This window comes from Microtus oregoni, unplaced genomic scaffold (assembly GCF_018167655.1).
Source record: "Microtus oregoni isolate MIOR12 unplaced genomic scaffold, Mior012 000004F_ref0000308, whole genome shotgun sequence".
Taxonomy (NCBI): Eukaryota; Metazoa; Chordata; class Mammalia; order Rodentia; family Cricetidae; genus Microtus; species Microtus oregoni.
The window spans coordinates 46,768,190-46,783,529 of NW_024543063.1; the positions used below are offsets into that span (position 1 = coordinate 46,768,190).

Consider the following 15,340-nt stretch of genomic DNA (forward strand, 5'->3'; position numbering starts at 1 on the left):
CAGAGGAGTTCAAGGCCAGTCTGATCTACAGCATGAGATCCAAGACAGCCAGCGCTAAACAGAGAAACCCCTGACTAATTAATAAATAATAGTAAACAAAGGCAGGTGGATCTCCGTGAGTTCAAGGCCAGCCTGGTCTACAAAATGAGTTCCAGGATGACCAGGGGTGTTATGCAGAGAAATTCTGTCTCAAAAAACCACACACACACACACACACAAATAAATAAAATTTGAGACAGCACTCACATAGCACAGGCTGCCTCAAAACTCATTACACAGCCAAGATAACTAAATTTCTGCTTCATCAGGCCTCTACCTCCCAGAGTGTTGGGACTATAGGTACGCATCACCATAGCCCATGGGCTTCTGCAGGGCTGGGGATCAAATGTTTTGCATGCTGGGCAAACAAACACCCCACCAACTGAGCTACAGCCCCATGCTTAGTGAAAGATTTCTGAAAGCAATGGTCAGCAACTCTCTGGAGACACGCTAACAGCTTGCAGAGCAACCGTCTAAAACACAAGTCTTGCTCAATTACTTCTCAAAGAACTAGTCAGTCATTCCATCTCCTCAGTTTTTTGTTTTTTGTTTTTAGCTTAAGGATTAGCTATTACCATCTTCTCCTCATTAATCTTGTCCAGGTCACTTCATGAAGTTCTAGCCACTGAGACAGGTTCGTCTCTTTATACCTGTCCTTCCAAGCTGTACTATGGTTTCCTCAAAACACCCAAGACAATCCATATTCCTTATTAGACCGTGTCAACCATACAGCCCAGTCCCCATTGGCCTTACCCATTCCCTCGTGACTCAGCTCTTGAATCCTCCATCAGGATCTTTATTCTACCTAGAACGTTCTTCCCCATCTGATCCTCCCTCCCCACTTGTCATCACCACTCCTGGCCTGACTCTCCCTCATCCCTTAGTCTCCAGCCTGGACAGCTGCCTCAGGAAGGTCTGACCCTAGCACACTTTCACCACACTCTAGCGGCCTTCAAGGAACCTACCAGTGTGTAAAGTGCCCATGAGGAATTCTCAACTACACGTTTCTTCCTACTGGGCAAATTTCACAGGGCGGGGAGGCTGTGTCCTGTTTACCGCAGGACTAGACTCAGCACCTGTCACAGAGCACCTGCACGGTGCACTATGAGGGCCTCACGTTATAAAGAATGAGATGCTCCCTATAAAGCATCCGGTACAGAAAGTGCCTAAGACACAAGGATTCCAGAGCAAAGGGCCTGGGCCACTTGTTCTCTGGTCCCACCACAGCTGCTCCCACACACCAGAACAGCTTTCCAACCTTCCCATGGAAAAAGAGACCTGTCTGGTGATACTTCTCCAGAAGCTCCACAGCACAAGGAGCTAGGGTAGCTATTATTCATACCCAGACCATGCTCTAGAGTAGACAGGCCTGTGAAGGGATGATGGGACCTGCCCTGAAAAGTTTCCCTTAAATACTGGAAAAGCTAGCCTGCAGGGGCTAAGCCCAGGGCCTCCTTGGCCCAGGATCAAGGGTGATCCTTTTCATTCCAGTGGCCTCTTTCAGGATGAGAGTATTGCCTGCCACCACTTCTAAATGCTGAAGCAGCAGCCTGACACTGCAATTCCAGGCAAGTTGCCAGGACATAAGAAGGGAGGGCACTCCACTCCCACAGCCAGCCAGAGGGCTCGGTGCATCCCTCACGTCACAGTTCTGATCCCTGTGAAGGGTTTCTGTCTGTCTGTCTAAAACAGGGTTTCACTTACACAGCCCAAGCGGATATAGGACAGGCTGGCTTCAAACTCAGAGATCCACCTACCTCTGCTGGGATAAACTCAGGAGCCATCAGGCCTGGCTATTTGTTTTTCATCTGAAGAACATTTCACTTTATAGCCTAATCTGGCTGAGAACTCACTAGCCTCCTGCTTCAGGTTCCTGACAGATGTGTGCCAGCACATACAATCCTGGATGAGTTCTTGTACTTTGTTGAGACTCCCAACGGGTACCTGGATATCCATGGCTCCCCAGAAAGGAGTGACTAAGCCCCACTTCCTAGTCCTCCCTCTGTATTGAGCATAATTCATACACCCATCTCCAGGTCACCTGCAAACAAAAGCACAAAAGGCCTTAACGACATGCTGAGAACAAACCCTGCACTCACAAACCCAACATGCTTTGATTTCTCACCCAAACAGCCCTCAAAACAAAACAAAATGCTTTCTCTAAGACTTATTGACTCCTAAGTTTTGTTGTTGTTTGTTTTGTTTTGTGTGTATGCTGTTCAGGAAGAGGGATACATGCACTTGTCAACGTGGGTACACCTGCATGCAGGAGAATACATGCACAGAAGGCAGTGGGCAGAGCTCAACCCTGGATGTCTTTACTCAGTCACTCATCTTTTCTATTTTGAGACAGGGTCTCCCGCTGAACCTTTGAGGCACGGTCTGCCTCAGCTAGCTTGGCTAGTCTGTGCATTTTAGGGATTTGCCTGTTGACACACACACACCACAGCACTGGGGTTACATATGTCTGCCCCCACACCCAGTTTTTACATGGGTTCTGAAGATTCAAACTCAGATCTTGAAGCTTGTGTAGCTGGCACTTTACCAACTGAGCCCATCTCCAGCCCACCTAAGCTTTTCTTTTCTTATTTTCTTCTGGTTTTTAGTTTTTCAAGATAAAGTTTCTCTGTGTAGCCCTAGCTGTCCTGGAACTAGCTCTTGTAGACCAGGCTGGCCTCAAACTCACAGAGATATGCCTGTCTCTGCCTTCCGAGTGCTGGGATTAAAGGTGTGCGCCACCACAGCCCAGTCTAGCTGTTTTTCTAAACTTGAAAACAGAAATAATCTATATAGGTTGAGTGGTATATGTGAAGCAGTAGAGTTAGCAAGTGCAAGATCCTGCGTCCAACTCCCATCACCACCCTCAAAAAGAAAAAGTAATCTTCATATACAGCCATCAACATAAGGACCTCTCCCAATGACCTAGCAGGAGTTTTTTCAAACAAACCAGATATATTCTGTTATCTCAGTATACACACATTTAAAACATAACTGCCTACTTTCAGGAATGGGCAGTACTGGGGACCAAACCCACAACCTCATTACTGAGATCCCATTCCACTTAGGAGTAAATGCTTCCAGTTACTATCTTAGGGTGAGAAAATAGTCTTTATGTAAACTATAATTGACTACTTGTTACAGTTCCCTGACCAGCTGAATTTTCTGAAGTTCTTACTGCCCAAGAGCCCCAGCTTCAATTCCTCTGGTTCTCCTTCCTCTACACGGAGTTAGGGTGAATTAGTTGGTTAACATCTTGCCTATACAAAGCAATTCTGTAGCCCCCCCCCCAGCTGCTTATTGAAGAAGGAGAAGGTGGAGGAGACCACCATCACCATTCTCCCCCAGGGAACCATGCACCCCATCAGAAAATATGTATGTTTACTCAAAGGGACAGCCATTCCCATGTCATCGTTCAGATCTAAGCCTCAATATCGCCCAAACAAACGACCGAGAAGCAGGATTCACAACCTCTACGACTGTCTCTCCCCTCATTAAACATTCCTGCACCAGCTGGGCTGTGGTGCGCACGCCTTTAATCCCAGCACGGGGGGGGGGGGGGGGAATGATCTCTGAGAGTTCAAGGCCAGCCTGATTCATAGAGTGAGTTCCAGAACAGCCAGGGTGGTAACACAGAGAAACCCTATCTTAGAAAAGAAAGAATTATGAATTATAAGCTCAATGTCCTTTATTTATGGCTAGAAACCAAATATGAGTGAGTACATCCCATGTTCCTCTTTTTGGGTCTGGCTTACCTCACTCAGGATAGTGTTTTCTATTTCCATCCATTTGTATGCAAAATTCAAGAAGTCCTTGTTTTTTACTGCTGAGTAATACTCTAATATGTATATATTCCATACTTTCTTCATCCATTCTTCCATTGAAGGGCATCTAGGTTGTTTCCAGGTTCTGGCTATTACAAACAATGCTGCTATGAACATAGTTGAGCAGGACATTGAGCTTATAATTCGCTATCCTAGAGAAGCTAAATAAGAAGGTGAATCCAAAGACAAACATATAGGCATCCTCCTGAATATTAACCTTCATCAGGCGATGAAAGGAGACAGAGACAGAGACCCACATTGGAGCACCAGACATATATCTCAAGGTCCAAATCAGGAGCAGAAGGAGAGAGAGCACGAGCAAGGAACTCAGGACCGCAAGGGGTGCACCCACACACTGAGACAATGGGGATGTTCTATTGGGAACTCACCAAGGCCAGCTGGCCTGGGGCTGAAAAAGCCTGGGATAAAACCGGACTCTCTGAATATAGCGGACAATGAGGACTACTGAGAACTCAAGAACAATGGCAATGGGTTTCTGATCCTACTGTACGTACTGGCTTTGTGGGAGCCTAGGCAGTTTGGATGCTCAACTTACTAGACCTGGATGGAGGTGGGGGTTCCTTGGACTTCCCACAGGGCAGGGAACCCTGATTGCTCTTCGGGCTGATGGGGGGGGGGACCTAACTGGGGGAGGGGGGGGAAATGGGAGGCGGTGGCGGGGAAGAGACAGAAATCTTTAATAAATAAATAAATTAAAAAAAAAGAAAAGAAAGAAAGAAGAAAGGAAGGAAGGAAAGAAAGAAAGAAAGAAGGAAAGAAAAGAAAAGAAAAAAGAAAAGAAAAAGAGAGAGAAACAAACAAAATATGACCAACCACTAAGCAAACTTGAATAGTCTGGCTAAGACACCATTAGTTCCTGCTGGGCATGGAAACACATACCTATCATCCCAGGACTCAGAGAACTCAAGAGGCTAAGGTAGGCAAAAGTCTAGTTTGAAACCAGCTTGGGATACATAGTGAGACCATATTTCAGAACAAAACAAAAGCAGCAACAACAATAATTACAATAAATTAAAAATGGAGAGATGTATGCCATTTCTGGTTTGGAAGACTTATTTTCAGTGAAATTAAGGTTTCCTATGCTAACACATGAATTTTGTGTATGCATTACAAATTTTTCTAAAGATTTATTTATTATGTATACAACATTTTGCCTCCATGTATGTCTGCAGGCCAGAAGAGAGCGCCAGATCTCATTACAGATGGTTGTGAGCCACCATGTGATTGCTGGGAATTGAACTCAGGTCCTCTGGAAGAACAGTCAATGCTCTTAACCACTGAGCCATTTCTCCAGCCCTACAAATTTAAAATGTCAATATGGTCAGGTGGTGGTGATGCATGCTTTTAATCCAAGTGGCAGGTGAATCTCTGTGAATTTGAGGCCAATCTGGTCTACAAAGCTAGTTCCAGGACAGCTAAGGCTACATAGAGAAACCCTGTCTCAAAAAGCCACCAAAAAAAAAAAAAAAAGAGAAAGAAAGAAAGAAAAGAAAAAAGAAAGAAAGAAAGAATAATAAGAAAAAATGTCAGTACAGCATTTTGGAACAGTTAATTAAAATGTTGTTTGTTGAGCTTGCTAGTTCCAAACTGGCCTAGCACAAAATGGGGTGTGGTAGTATAGGCTCATAATGGCAGCTTACTCGGAGACAGGAGAATCAGAGTTCAAAATCACTCAGCTATATAGAGAGATTGAGGCTAGCTTGGTATACATGAGACTCTGCTTTCCTATCTCCTGTTCCCCCAGAAAAGATTTATTCTAGACAAATATAAAAACTCTGACATCTTTACTATATTAAAATATTAACACCCCTCCCTAAACAACACTGGAAGAAATAACAAGCAGTCTGCACAAAGATGTTTCTAAGACTGGTCAAAAGAGCAAACTCTGCTGAGTAGATAGCTCAGTGGGAGAGCATTTGCCTAGGATATTCAAAGTCCTAGGTTCAATACCCCAGGAGAAGAAAATTTTTAATTTAAAGAAAAATATCCAGGCATTGTGTGGTAAGCCTGTAATCCCAGCAGAGAGAAAGGTTGGAAGACTGAGTTCAAGGCCAGCCTGTCTCAAAACAAACCCCTTCCCCCATGAACACATATTTCCAATAGGCAGAAAGGTTTGTAGTTATAGTATATGCAAACAAATTGGCTTCACTGGGTCCACTAATGGTGAACAAACACCGAACATGACCATCAAGTATATATGTACACACTGATCTCAAAAGGGATATCTGAGTGGGGTGTGGTTGCATATGCCTTGAATACCAGCACCTGGGAGACAGAGACGGGTGGACCTCTATGTGTTTAAGGCCAGCTTGTCTACAAGACAGCCAGAAAAACATAATAGAGGGAACCTATCTCAAGGGAAAAAAAAAAATCTAAGCCAGGAGGTGGTCATGCACACCTTCAGCCCCTGCAGTTGGAAGGCAGAGAAAGGTGGATCTCTGTGAGTTTGACGCCAGCTTGCTCTAGAGTGAGTTCCAGGATAGCCAATGCTACTCAAAGAAACCCTGTCTTGGGAAAAAAAATTAAACAAGTAAATATTCATAAAGCTTTGAGTCTATGTGGACAAGTGAGCACTGGCTACAGATACAGACGCTCACCAGGTGGCCAGCAGGCCAGAAGATATATTATCTCTCAAACATCTCATCTAAAGGTAATAACAAAGACTCAAAATTTGGACCCAGCCAAAGCCATTACCAGTCTCCTCCCATCAATCACACATCCAAACAACCCAATTAGTCTTCAAGGGCCTCTTGGAAATCAAAAACAGTGGGCAGGAAGGCTGCCTCCCTGCCAAAACACTTGCAAGGAGTTTGGGGTCTAACTGTTAATAAATGATGACGTTTTCAGTTTAAAGAACACACCCCACACACACAGAGCAATCTCAGAAAGGTTGAAAGTACACTCTTGTATTCTAACCTTCCAAACGCAGCAGTAAATTGAACAATGATAAACCAGCCCACTGTCATACCCAGGAAGAAACCCTCCACTCTATCCATATACTGCCCTAAGCTAGATCTGCATCCTAGGCAAGTCAGGAGTGTCCATCCTTCCCAAGAAGCCCTACCTAGAATCAGTCTGATTATTTCCAACCATGGAATTATCAGGCAGAGTTCAGATATGGTGGGGAACAATGAAGATAGCAGTCAGAGTGGAAATGAGGGCAAGGGCAAGCAGGGCATGGTGGTGCCCATCTAGATGCCAACACTTGGGAAGCAGAGGCAGGAAAAATCTCAAATTCAAGGCTAGCTTGAGCTATACAACTAGACTCTGTCTCCAACAACAAAATCTCTTTTCTCCACTACCAGAACAGTACAAAAGTTCAAAAATCACACTGAAAGCAAGAAACCGATCTGTGTAAGAGCTAAAAAGTTAGGCTACATCTAACTTACAGATTCTGATTAATAACACAAAAGTTTGCTTTCCACCACATTAAAGCAAAAAGACAAAAAGAGAAAAGCCAAATTCCTGAAAATTAGTTGAATTCAGAGCAAGTCTAGATTGCATTTGAAATCAGTCTGTTGTAGACAACTCCGTGGTGAGTGAGGATGGGAGCTGTTAGGAAAGGGCACTGAAGTGCGCTCCCTCTTTAGAAAAGCCAGCTGTCTTCCGTGATACCAGCACAAGGAATCCAAGGCAAAATCACCAGGACACTGCTTGCCTCTGTGATGGTATCAGGGCAGCTCATGTCATGCCACCTCTGCCACTTAAGGCAAACACCACCTGGAAGCTCTTAGGGTAGGCTCTGTCTCTGCAGCCGTGCTCCAGCAGAACGAGGAATGAACAGCGGGGCCAAAAACAACTGGAAGCATGTAAGACTAGTAGATGCAGAACCCAGGATACTTCACTAATCTGAAGCCGCTGTGAACTCACAGCTACAAATCCAAATATCTTAATCACATCTCTTATTTATTCAGAATTCACCTCAACTAGGTTCCACGTGGGAAACCACTTAAAGACTTTGATCTTTAATGTGGTGAAGTAACAAGCAATGAAGGAGCCAGGCTTGGCAGTACATGCCTCCTGGCACATGCCTGAGTCCCGGGCTGGCAACAACCAATGGGAATGAGGGTTACTGAGGCGTAGCCCCAAGGCGATTAAGGTCAGGTCACTTCATTTAACAGTAAACAGTCCAAATTCCATAAGGGACGACACTTGTCAATCTTTTTTAAGATTTCTATTTTTAATTATGTGTGACTGTGTGTATGTCTTGAGTGTGGATTCGGGGGTCCAAGGAAGCCGCTGTGACCACTGACATGGGTGCTGAGGACTGAACTCAAGTCCTCTGGAAAAGCAGGAAGCACTCTTGACTGCCAGACTGTCTCTGCAGCCTCCACCAATTAATCTTTGAAATGGAAGATGTCCCAACTCAATGACCATGGCTGGATATCCTGCAAACAAGACCCTCCCCAGTCTTCAGCCACTCCAACAGAGCAGGACAGAAGAGAGCAGAACAATGTTTTCTTAAATAGTGACTCACCAGGTAGTCTGTTCATGTTGACGCCTTGAGCTGAGAGTCCAATTCCCATGTACCTTAAAAAAGCAAATAGGGAACTAATGAAAACAAAGTGGAACACATATGTATGAAGAGGCCATGATGATACTCATTATTTTATATGCTAGCTAAAATCAATTTATCTTGAACTCAACAAGGCCAGCTGGCCTGGGTTTGAATAAGCATGGGATAAAACCGGACTTGCTGAACATAGCGGACAATGAGGACTGCTGAGAAGTCAAGATCAATGACACTGGGTTTTGATCCTACTGCCTGCACGTACTGGCTATGTAGGAGCCTAGGCAGTTTGGATGCTCACCTTACTAGACCTGGAAGGAGGTGGGAGGTCCTTGGACTTCCCACAAGGCAGGGAACCCGGACTGCTCTTCGGGCTGATGAGGGAGGGGGACTTGATTGGGGGAGGGGGAGGGATATGGGAGGCGGTGGAGGGGAGGAGGCAGAAATCTTTAATAAATAAAGAAAAAATAAATAAATAAAATAAAAAATATTTAGTAGGAAAAAAATAAAATCAATTTATCTCCCTTCTCAAAGAGTTCTTAGTAGAACACAAAAATAAGAAAAGGAATGTCTATAGACTTTTTCAATACACTAATGGTTCTCAGAGAACTTTCATCTTTTGATTTCTCTTGTTTTTTTTGTTTTTTTTTTTTTCGAGACAGGGTTTCTCTGTGGTTTTGGAGCCTGTCCTGGAACTAGCTCTTGTAGACCAGGCTGGTCTCGAACTCACAGAGATCCGCCTGCCTCTGCCTCCCAAGTGCTGGGATTAAAGGCGTGCGCCACCACCACCGGGCTTGATTTCTCTTATCTAAGTACAAACTTTTGCTTTTCCATCCATTGATTGATTGATTGATTGAGACAGGGTTTCTCTGTGTAGTTATGAATGTCCTGGAACTCACGAGGCCAGGATGGCCTTGAACTCACAGAGATCTGCCTGCTTCTGCACCCGAGTGCTGGGATTTAAAGTGTGTGCCACCACATCTAACTAACCTTTTTATTTCCAATGGAAGCATCTTAATATCTTTGCCACTAAAAACAGAGGACCACTAAGATTACTCATCAGGCAAGGGCACTTGCCACCAAGCTGAAACCTGAATTCCACCTCTGGGACCCATACAATGAAAAGAAAATACTGACTCTCAAATGTCTCCCTCTGACTTCCAGATCTGTGTACACATGCAAGCACACAAAATAAACACAGATGATTTTAAATTTTCCTTTAAAAGAAAATAAGGGATATTGTGTGTAACCATGACTAACTGCTAAAGTGTACTAAAATCATGACCTCCAATCCTTTGGCAGGAGAAGCAACTCCTTAAAAGTACCTATGAATTAGGGAATGAATGGCAGCACAATGCAAGGTCAAACTTTGTCATTAGCAAGGAGCAGTAATACTGAAAAAGTACAGCCAGGCAGAATCTACTCTGGATCATCCGGGACCCAAACACAGTTTCCTCAAAACATATACACATTACCTTCCCTGTGCATTTATGGCTAGCCTCCTAGATCACACACAGCAGGGAGGTGTTGAAGTTTGAGCTTCCAAAACCAAAATCATCCCCCATACACACACACACACACACACACACACACAAAATTGTTCCACCCTAGGTACCTAAGTAAGGTATGCAAGGCAAGGTGGGGCCCTTCCTGTGGCAACTTCCAAAGAAGTATTAGCAGCACTCATAAGAAGAGGTAAGCCAAAAAAGGAAATCTCTTTTTCAGTCTAAGTGTTTGTGGTATAGAGGGAAATGGGTAACTCAAGAACTTAAAAATAAAAGAATCAAGCCCTCTGTGGCTGGAAAGATGGCTAGGACTGAAGAGACGGCTCAGCGGTTAAGAGTACTGACTGTACTTCCAGAGGACCAGGGTTCAATTCCCAGCACCCACATGGTAGCTCACAACTGTCAGTAACTCCAGTTACAGGGGATCTAACACAAATCACATAAATCCACATTCAGGCAAAATACCAATACACATTAAATAAATAAATAAATAAATCTTAAGAAAAAAAATCAAACCATCATCATCTTTTTTTCTCCTTGAGACAGAGTTTCTTTGTGTAATAGCACTGGCTGTCCTTGCTCTGTAGACCAGGCTGGCCTCAAACTTACAAAGAGCCCCCTGTCTCTGGCTCTCAGGTGCTGGGATTAAAGGCGTGTGCCACCACCATCCAACCAAATCATCTTTTAAGAGTAAAAGAAAAGAGCAGAAGCCAAATATAAAACACCTGATTCTAAGCACGAAAAACCATTACAACAGGCAGCTGAGTTGCCTGAAATACTTAAAACATCCAAAACACCATCCAAAGAGGCTAAGATGTAACTTTACAATTGACTAAGAATGGCAATGTAGGGGCTGGAGAGATGGCTCAGTGGTTAAGAGCATTGCCTGCTCTTCCAAAGGTCCTGAGTTCAATTCCCGGCAACCACATGGTGGCTCACAACCATCTGTAGGGAGGTCTGGCGCCCTCTTCTGGCCTTCAGGCATACAGACAGAATATTGTATACATAATAAATAAATAAATATTTAAAAAAAAAAAAAAAAAAAAAAAAAAAAAAAAAAAAGAATGGCAATGTATTCAATATCATTGAATTGTACATTCTAAAAGGTTAAGATGACAAATACTATGTTAAGTGAATTTTACCATAATGAAAAAAAGTTTTGCTCAATGGTGATGGTGCACACCTTTAATCCCAGCACTCAGGAGGCAGAGACGGTCGGATCTCTTTGAGTTTGAGGCCAGCCTGATCTACAGAGTTGAGTTCCAGGACAGGCTCCAAAGCTACAGAGAAACCCTGACTCAAAAAAACAAAAACAAAAAAAAGAGTTTCTATTGGTGTGTGTGTGTAGTGTGTACACGTGTGTGTGGAAGCCAGAATTTACCATCAGGTGTCTTCCTTAATGGTCTCTCTTTTTTTTTTTTAAAGACAATCTTTCACTGACCCTGGAGCTCACTAGTTCAGCTATATGGCTGGTTTGTAAGTCACAGGATCTTCCTGTCTTCAGCTTCCCAGTTCTGAGATTACAGGCGTGCACTGCTGTGTGGATATTAGAGACCCAAACTCAAGTCCTTGTGCTTGTACAGAAGGCATTCTTACTAACTGGGCATCGTCCCACTTCCCAAAACTGAAGGAGCTGCATAGAGTTGCCTTAATTTGCCTCAGGTACTTCAATAGCCACTTGATTGCTTGTGTTATGACTTTACCAAGATCCTTTCCATGTTGATCTCATCTCAGAGTCTTCCTCCTCTAGTACAAATGTACTATGCACCTGCTTCCTAGCACTCCCAGGATCCCATTCCATAGTCAGCCTTAGCCCAGACCCTGCCTGGCATTCAAATGTAGTTAATGCCCTCTTTCCTTTTTCTCACTGTCTGTACCATTCACTGGATTTTGGAGGAACAACTTCTAATACCCAAAAAGAATAGCAAACACGAATGCAAGGCTCTGACCCACCCATCTCCCTTTGAAACCAGCAACCCCATCATGTTGTACAGGTATCAAATGACACAGACTAGCACATAGAGCTAATTAATTTAGTCCACAGTGCTTAAAGGAGATGCAGGGAGGACCAACATTTTATAGAGGGCATCCATAGCACAAAGAAAACTTGTCTTCCTTATTTTAAGCACTATTTGGGACACAGAGTTAACTCCTTTGAGGCCAAAGACATGGCCCAATACACAGCCCAAGGCTGAACAGAACTGCTCAGCCCTTCCAAGAAACACATACTGACTGCAAGAAAGGGCCAGCTTCGAGGGCCATCGGGAGCCACTGTGTGAGCCTGCTGGCAGGATCCCCATTAGATTACAACCTTCACATTTCCCCAGAAAAACAACGGCCTAAATAATCAGCTTCCTGGCTTTATGTGGTAGAAGATGCCAAAAGCTGGTCTCCATTCCCCTGATGTCTTTGCTGACTAAGCAGTAAACAACTCAACTAGCCTGTAGTCATCCACCGAAAATGCACAACACAGCCAGGAGGTTCCCTAACTTGGAAGGCGGCCACTCATCCTGTCCTATTGTGAGGGCCTGAGCCTGTATCCCACACTACATGTAGTCCCACTCCTGGCATAAGAGTTTCCTGAAACTAAAGGAAGAGCTTGGGTTTAGAGCATATTTGTTTCCTGAATGACCCTTGACAGCTTAAAGCTAGTGTAAACAGGGTTAATTAAGAATCCCGCAGGAAGAGTTATGTTTGGTCACCAGCCAAAGTTCTGGTTCTACAATGTTCCATGGGGAAAGACCACTAAGACATCTATGCTCAAACACAAGCTGCTTTAGGGGGCTGAGGTGTAGCTCAGTGATACAGCACTTGCCTAACATGCACAAAGCCTGGGGTCTGATCTCCAGCACTATAAAAAACCAAACATGAAGCCGGGCGGTGGTGGCGCACTCCTTTAATCCCTGCACTCAGGAGGCAGAGGCAGGCGGATCTCTGTGAGTTCGAGGTCAGCCCGGTCTACCAAGTGAGTTCCAAGACAAGCTCCAAAAAAGCTCCAAAAAAAAACCCTGTCTCGAAAACAAACAAACAGGAACAAGCTATTACTTCCTACAAAAGAAGCTTCTCTCTCCAGCAAGTAGCCATCATCACATTCCTATGGGCTCTGTGTCCCCCAGGAGGAAGGGCATTTCTTAGAAAACTTCCGAGAGCCTCTGCACAAACTCCTGCTCAACTTCAAGATCTGATTGGATGAGTTAAGTGCAGAGTAGCCAGGGGAAGCTGACACCATTCACATTGGGCACCATGCCACCTCTGGGTGTCAATGACATGGGGAGCAGCCCCGCAGGAACCCAACTAGCAGACACAAATGAGGTCAAAGCTGAGTCAGGGTCCAAAGGAAAAAGGCCCCAACTCTTCAAACACCAGATAACACTAAGTCTTTTTCCAAAGGAGTGTGCCCTAAAGTTACAAGAAGACATATAGCGCTGGGCTACATGTGGCAGGGCACTTGCCTAGACACAAACCCCAAGCACTGGGGTAAAAAGAGAGTGAGAGAAATAAGTTTCCCAGATGGGTGTGGCCACCCACAACTGTAATTCCCCAGCACTTGGAAGGAAGAGGCTGGCAGAATGTCAAAAGTCCAATGCCAGCCTTGACTACATAGCTACCCAGGGATGCATAAAGAGACCTTGTCTCAACTTTTTGTTCAAAATAGCTGCAGGCTCCCACTTTCTAGTGAGTTTTCAGGCACTGAAGACTATCATCCAACCAGCCTGAGATAATCAAGGGTAAGAGCCATAAGGACCCTTTGAATATACTAAGTGCTGAACTGCACACTTTTTGGTTTTGCAATACCAGCACTCAGTCGAGGTCCTTTTGAGTACATTGAAAGTACCAAGCAAGGACTGTATTGTTGAAATAAATCCCAATCCACAACTATACACTTTAAGGGGTGAATCATATAGGATAAAGAAATTACGTATCAGCCAAGTTAGTGGCACACACCTATAATTTAAGAATCAGGGGGCTGGAGAGATGGCTCAGAGGTTAAGAGCATTGCCTGCTCTTCCAAAGGTCCTGAGTTCAATTCCCAGCAACCACATGGTGGCTCACAACCATCTGTGATGAGGTCTGGTGCCCTCTTCTGGCCTTCACGCATACACACAGACAGAATATTGTATACATAATAAATCAATAAATATTTAAAAAAAAAAGAATCAGGAGGCTGAGGCAGCTATGAGTCCAGCCTGAGCTATAGCAATTACCCTTCCTCAAACAAAATAAAATTTTAAATATTTAAACATTACATCTGGGCCAAGCGTGATTGCCTTTAATTCCAGAACTCAAGCAGAGGCAGGAGGAGCTCTGTGAGTTCAAGGTCAGCCTGGTCTACAAGGCAAGCTCCAGAACTACATAGATACCTTGTCTCAAAACAAAACAAAAATTACTTTCCAATTATACTCAACAGAGAACAGAAAGAATCCTAACACAGTAACATAAAACAGTAACAAGACTCACAGCTTATCCTCTAATACTGGGAATATAATGCTCTCTCACTATTACTGCTTCAACAGAACACTGAGAGTTCTGGGTAAAGCAGTTAAGACAAAAAAATAAATATAGGAGGCTTGGAGTGCTCACCTTTAATCCCAGCACTCTGGAGGCAGAAGCAGGCAATCTCTGAGCATTCAATGGCAGCCTGAACTACATAGCAAGTTCTAGGCCAGTCAGGGTTACATAGTGAGACCCTGTCTCAAAATAAGATAAAATAAAGGCCAGGCATAGTGGCATATGTCTTTAATCCCTGCACTTGGGAGGCAGGTAGGTGGATCTTTATGAGTTTGAGGCCAGCTTGGGCTACAAGAGCTACAGGACAGCTAAAGCTGTTACATAGAGAAATCCTGTCTTAAAACAACAGCAACAACAACAAAAAGTATAAGACTAGCAAAAGATAGACATGAAGACCAACAAAAAAGACTCAAAACAGGGAGCCTAGAACTAAACTCTCACCCAGTTAACTGATTATGACAAGGGCGCCTCGACCACTCAATGCAGAAATGTTTCTGGGGTTTTTGTTTTGCTTTTTAGGTTTTTCAAGACAGGATTTCTCTGTGTAATAGCCCTCTGTCCTCTCTTTGTAGACCAGGCTGGTCTCAAACTCACAGAGATCTGTCTGCTCCTGCCTCCCGAGTGCTGGAATTAAAGGTATATTCCACCACCAGCAAGTTTCTGCTTCTTAAACAAATCGTGAAGGGGTATCTGGATAACCACAAGTAAAAGAATGATGTCAGTACCTTCTTCCGTAGAGCCTGAGATTTCATTCGAGCCTTCCACAGGATCAGCACAGAGCTGGGAACAGGGTAGGGCCTACACTCGGTCCCACCACTGTCAGGTTAAGGTTAAACCAGAGAGCCAGGATGTACTGACATGAAGGGCGGGGTTCCCTGAGGAAGTGAAAGCTGAGCTAAGCCTGGTAAAGGAGGCAAGAGAAGCAAGAGAGAGCA

At 44.2% G+C, this 15,340-nt stretch overlaps 1 protein-coding gene across 1 annotated transcript in view; it reads right to left on the minus strand.

Moving 5' to 3' along the window:
- Ranbp10 (RAN binding protein 10) overlaps window positions 1-15,340 on the minus strand; it is a 62,456-nt gene that overhangs the window by 29,354 nt on the left and 17,762 nt on the right. The window contains exon 3 of the mRNA XM_041650275.1: window positions 8,359-8,411. Coding sequence (XP_041506209.1) covers window positions 8,359-8,411 — 53 coding nt within the window. The remainder of the gene's footprint in view (window positions 1-8,358; window positions 8,412-15,340) is intronic.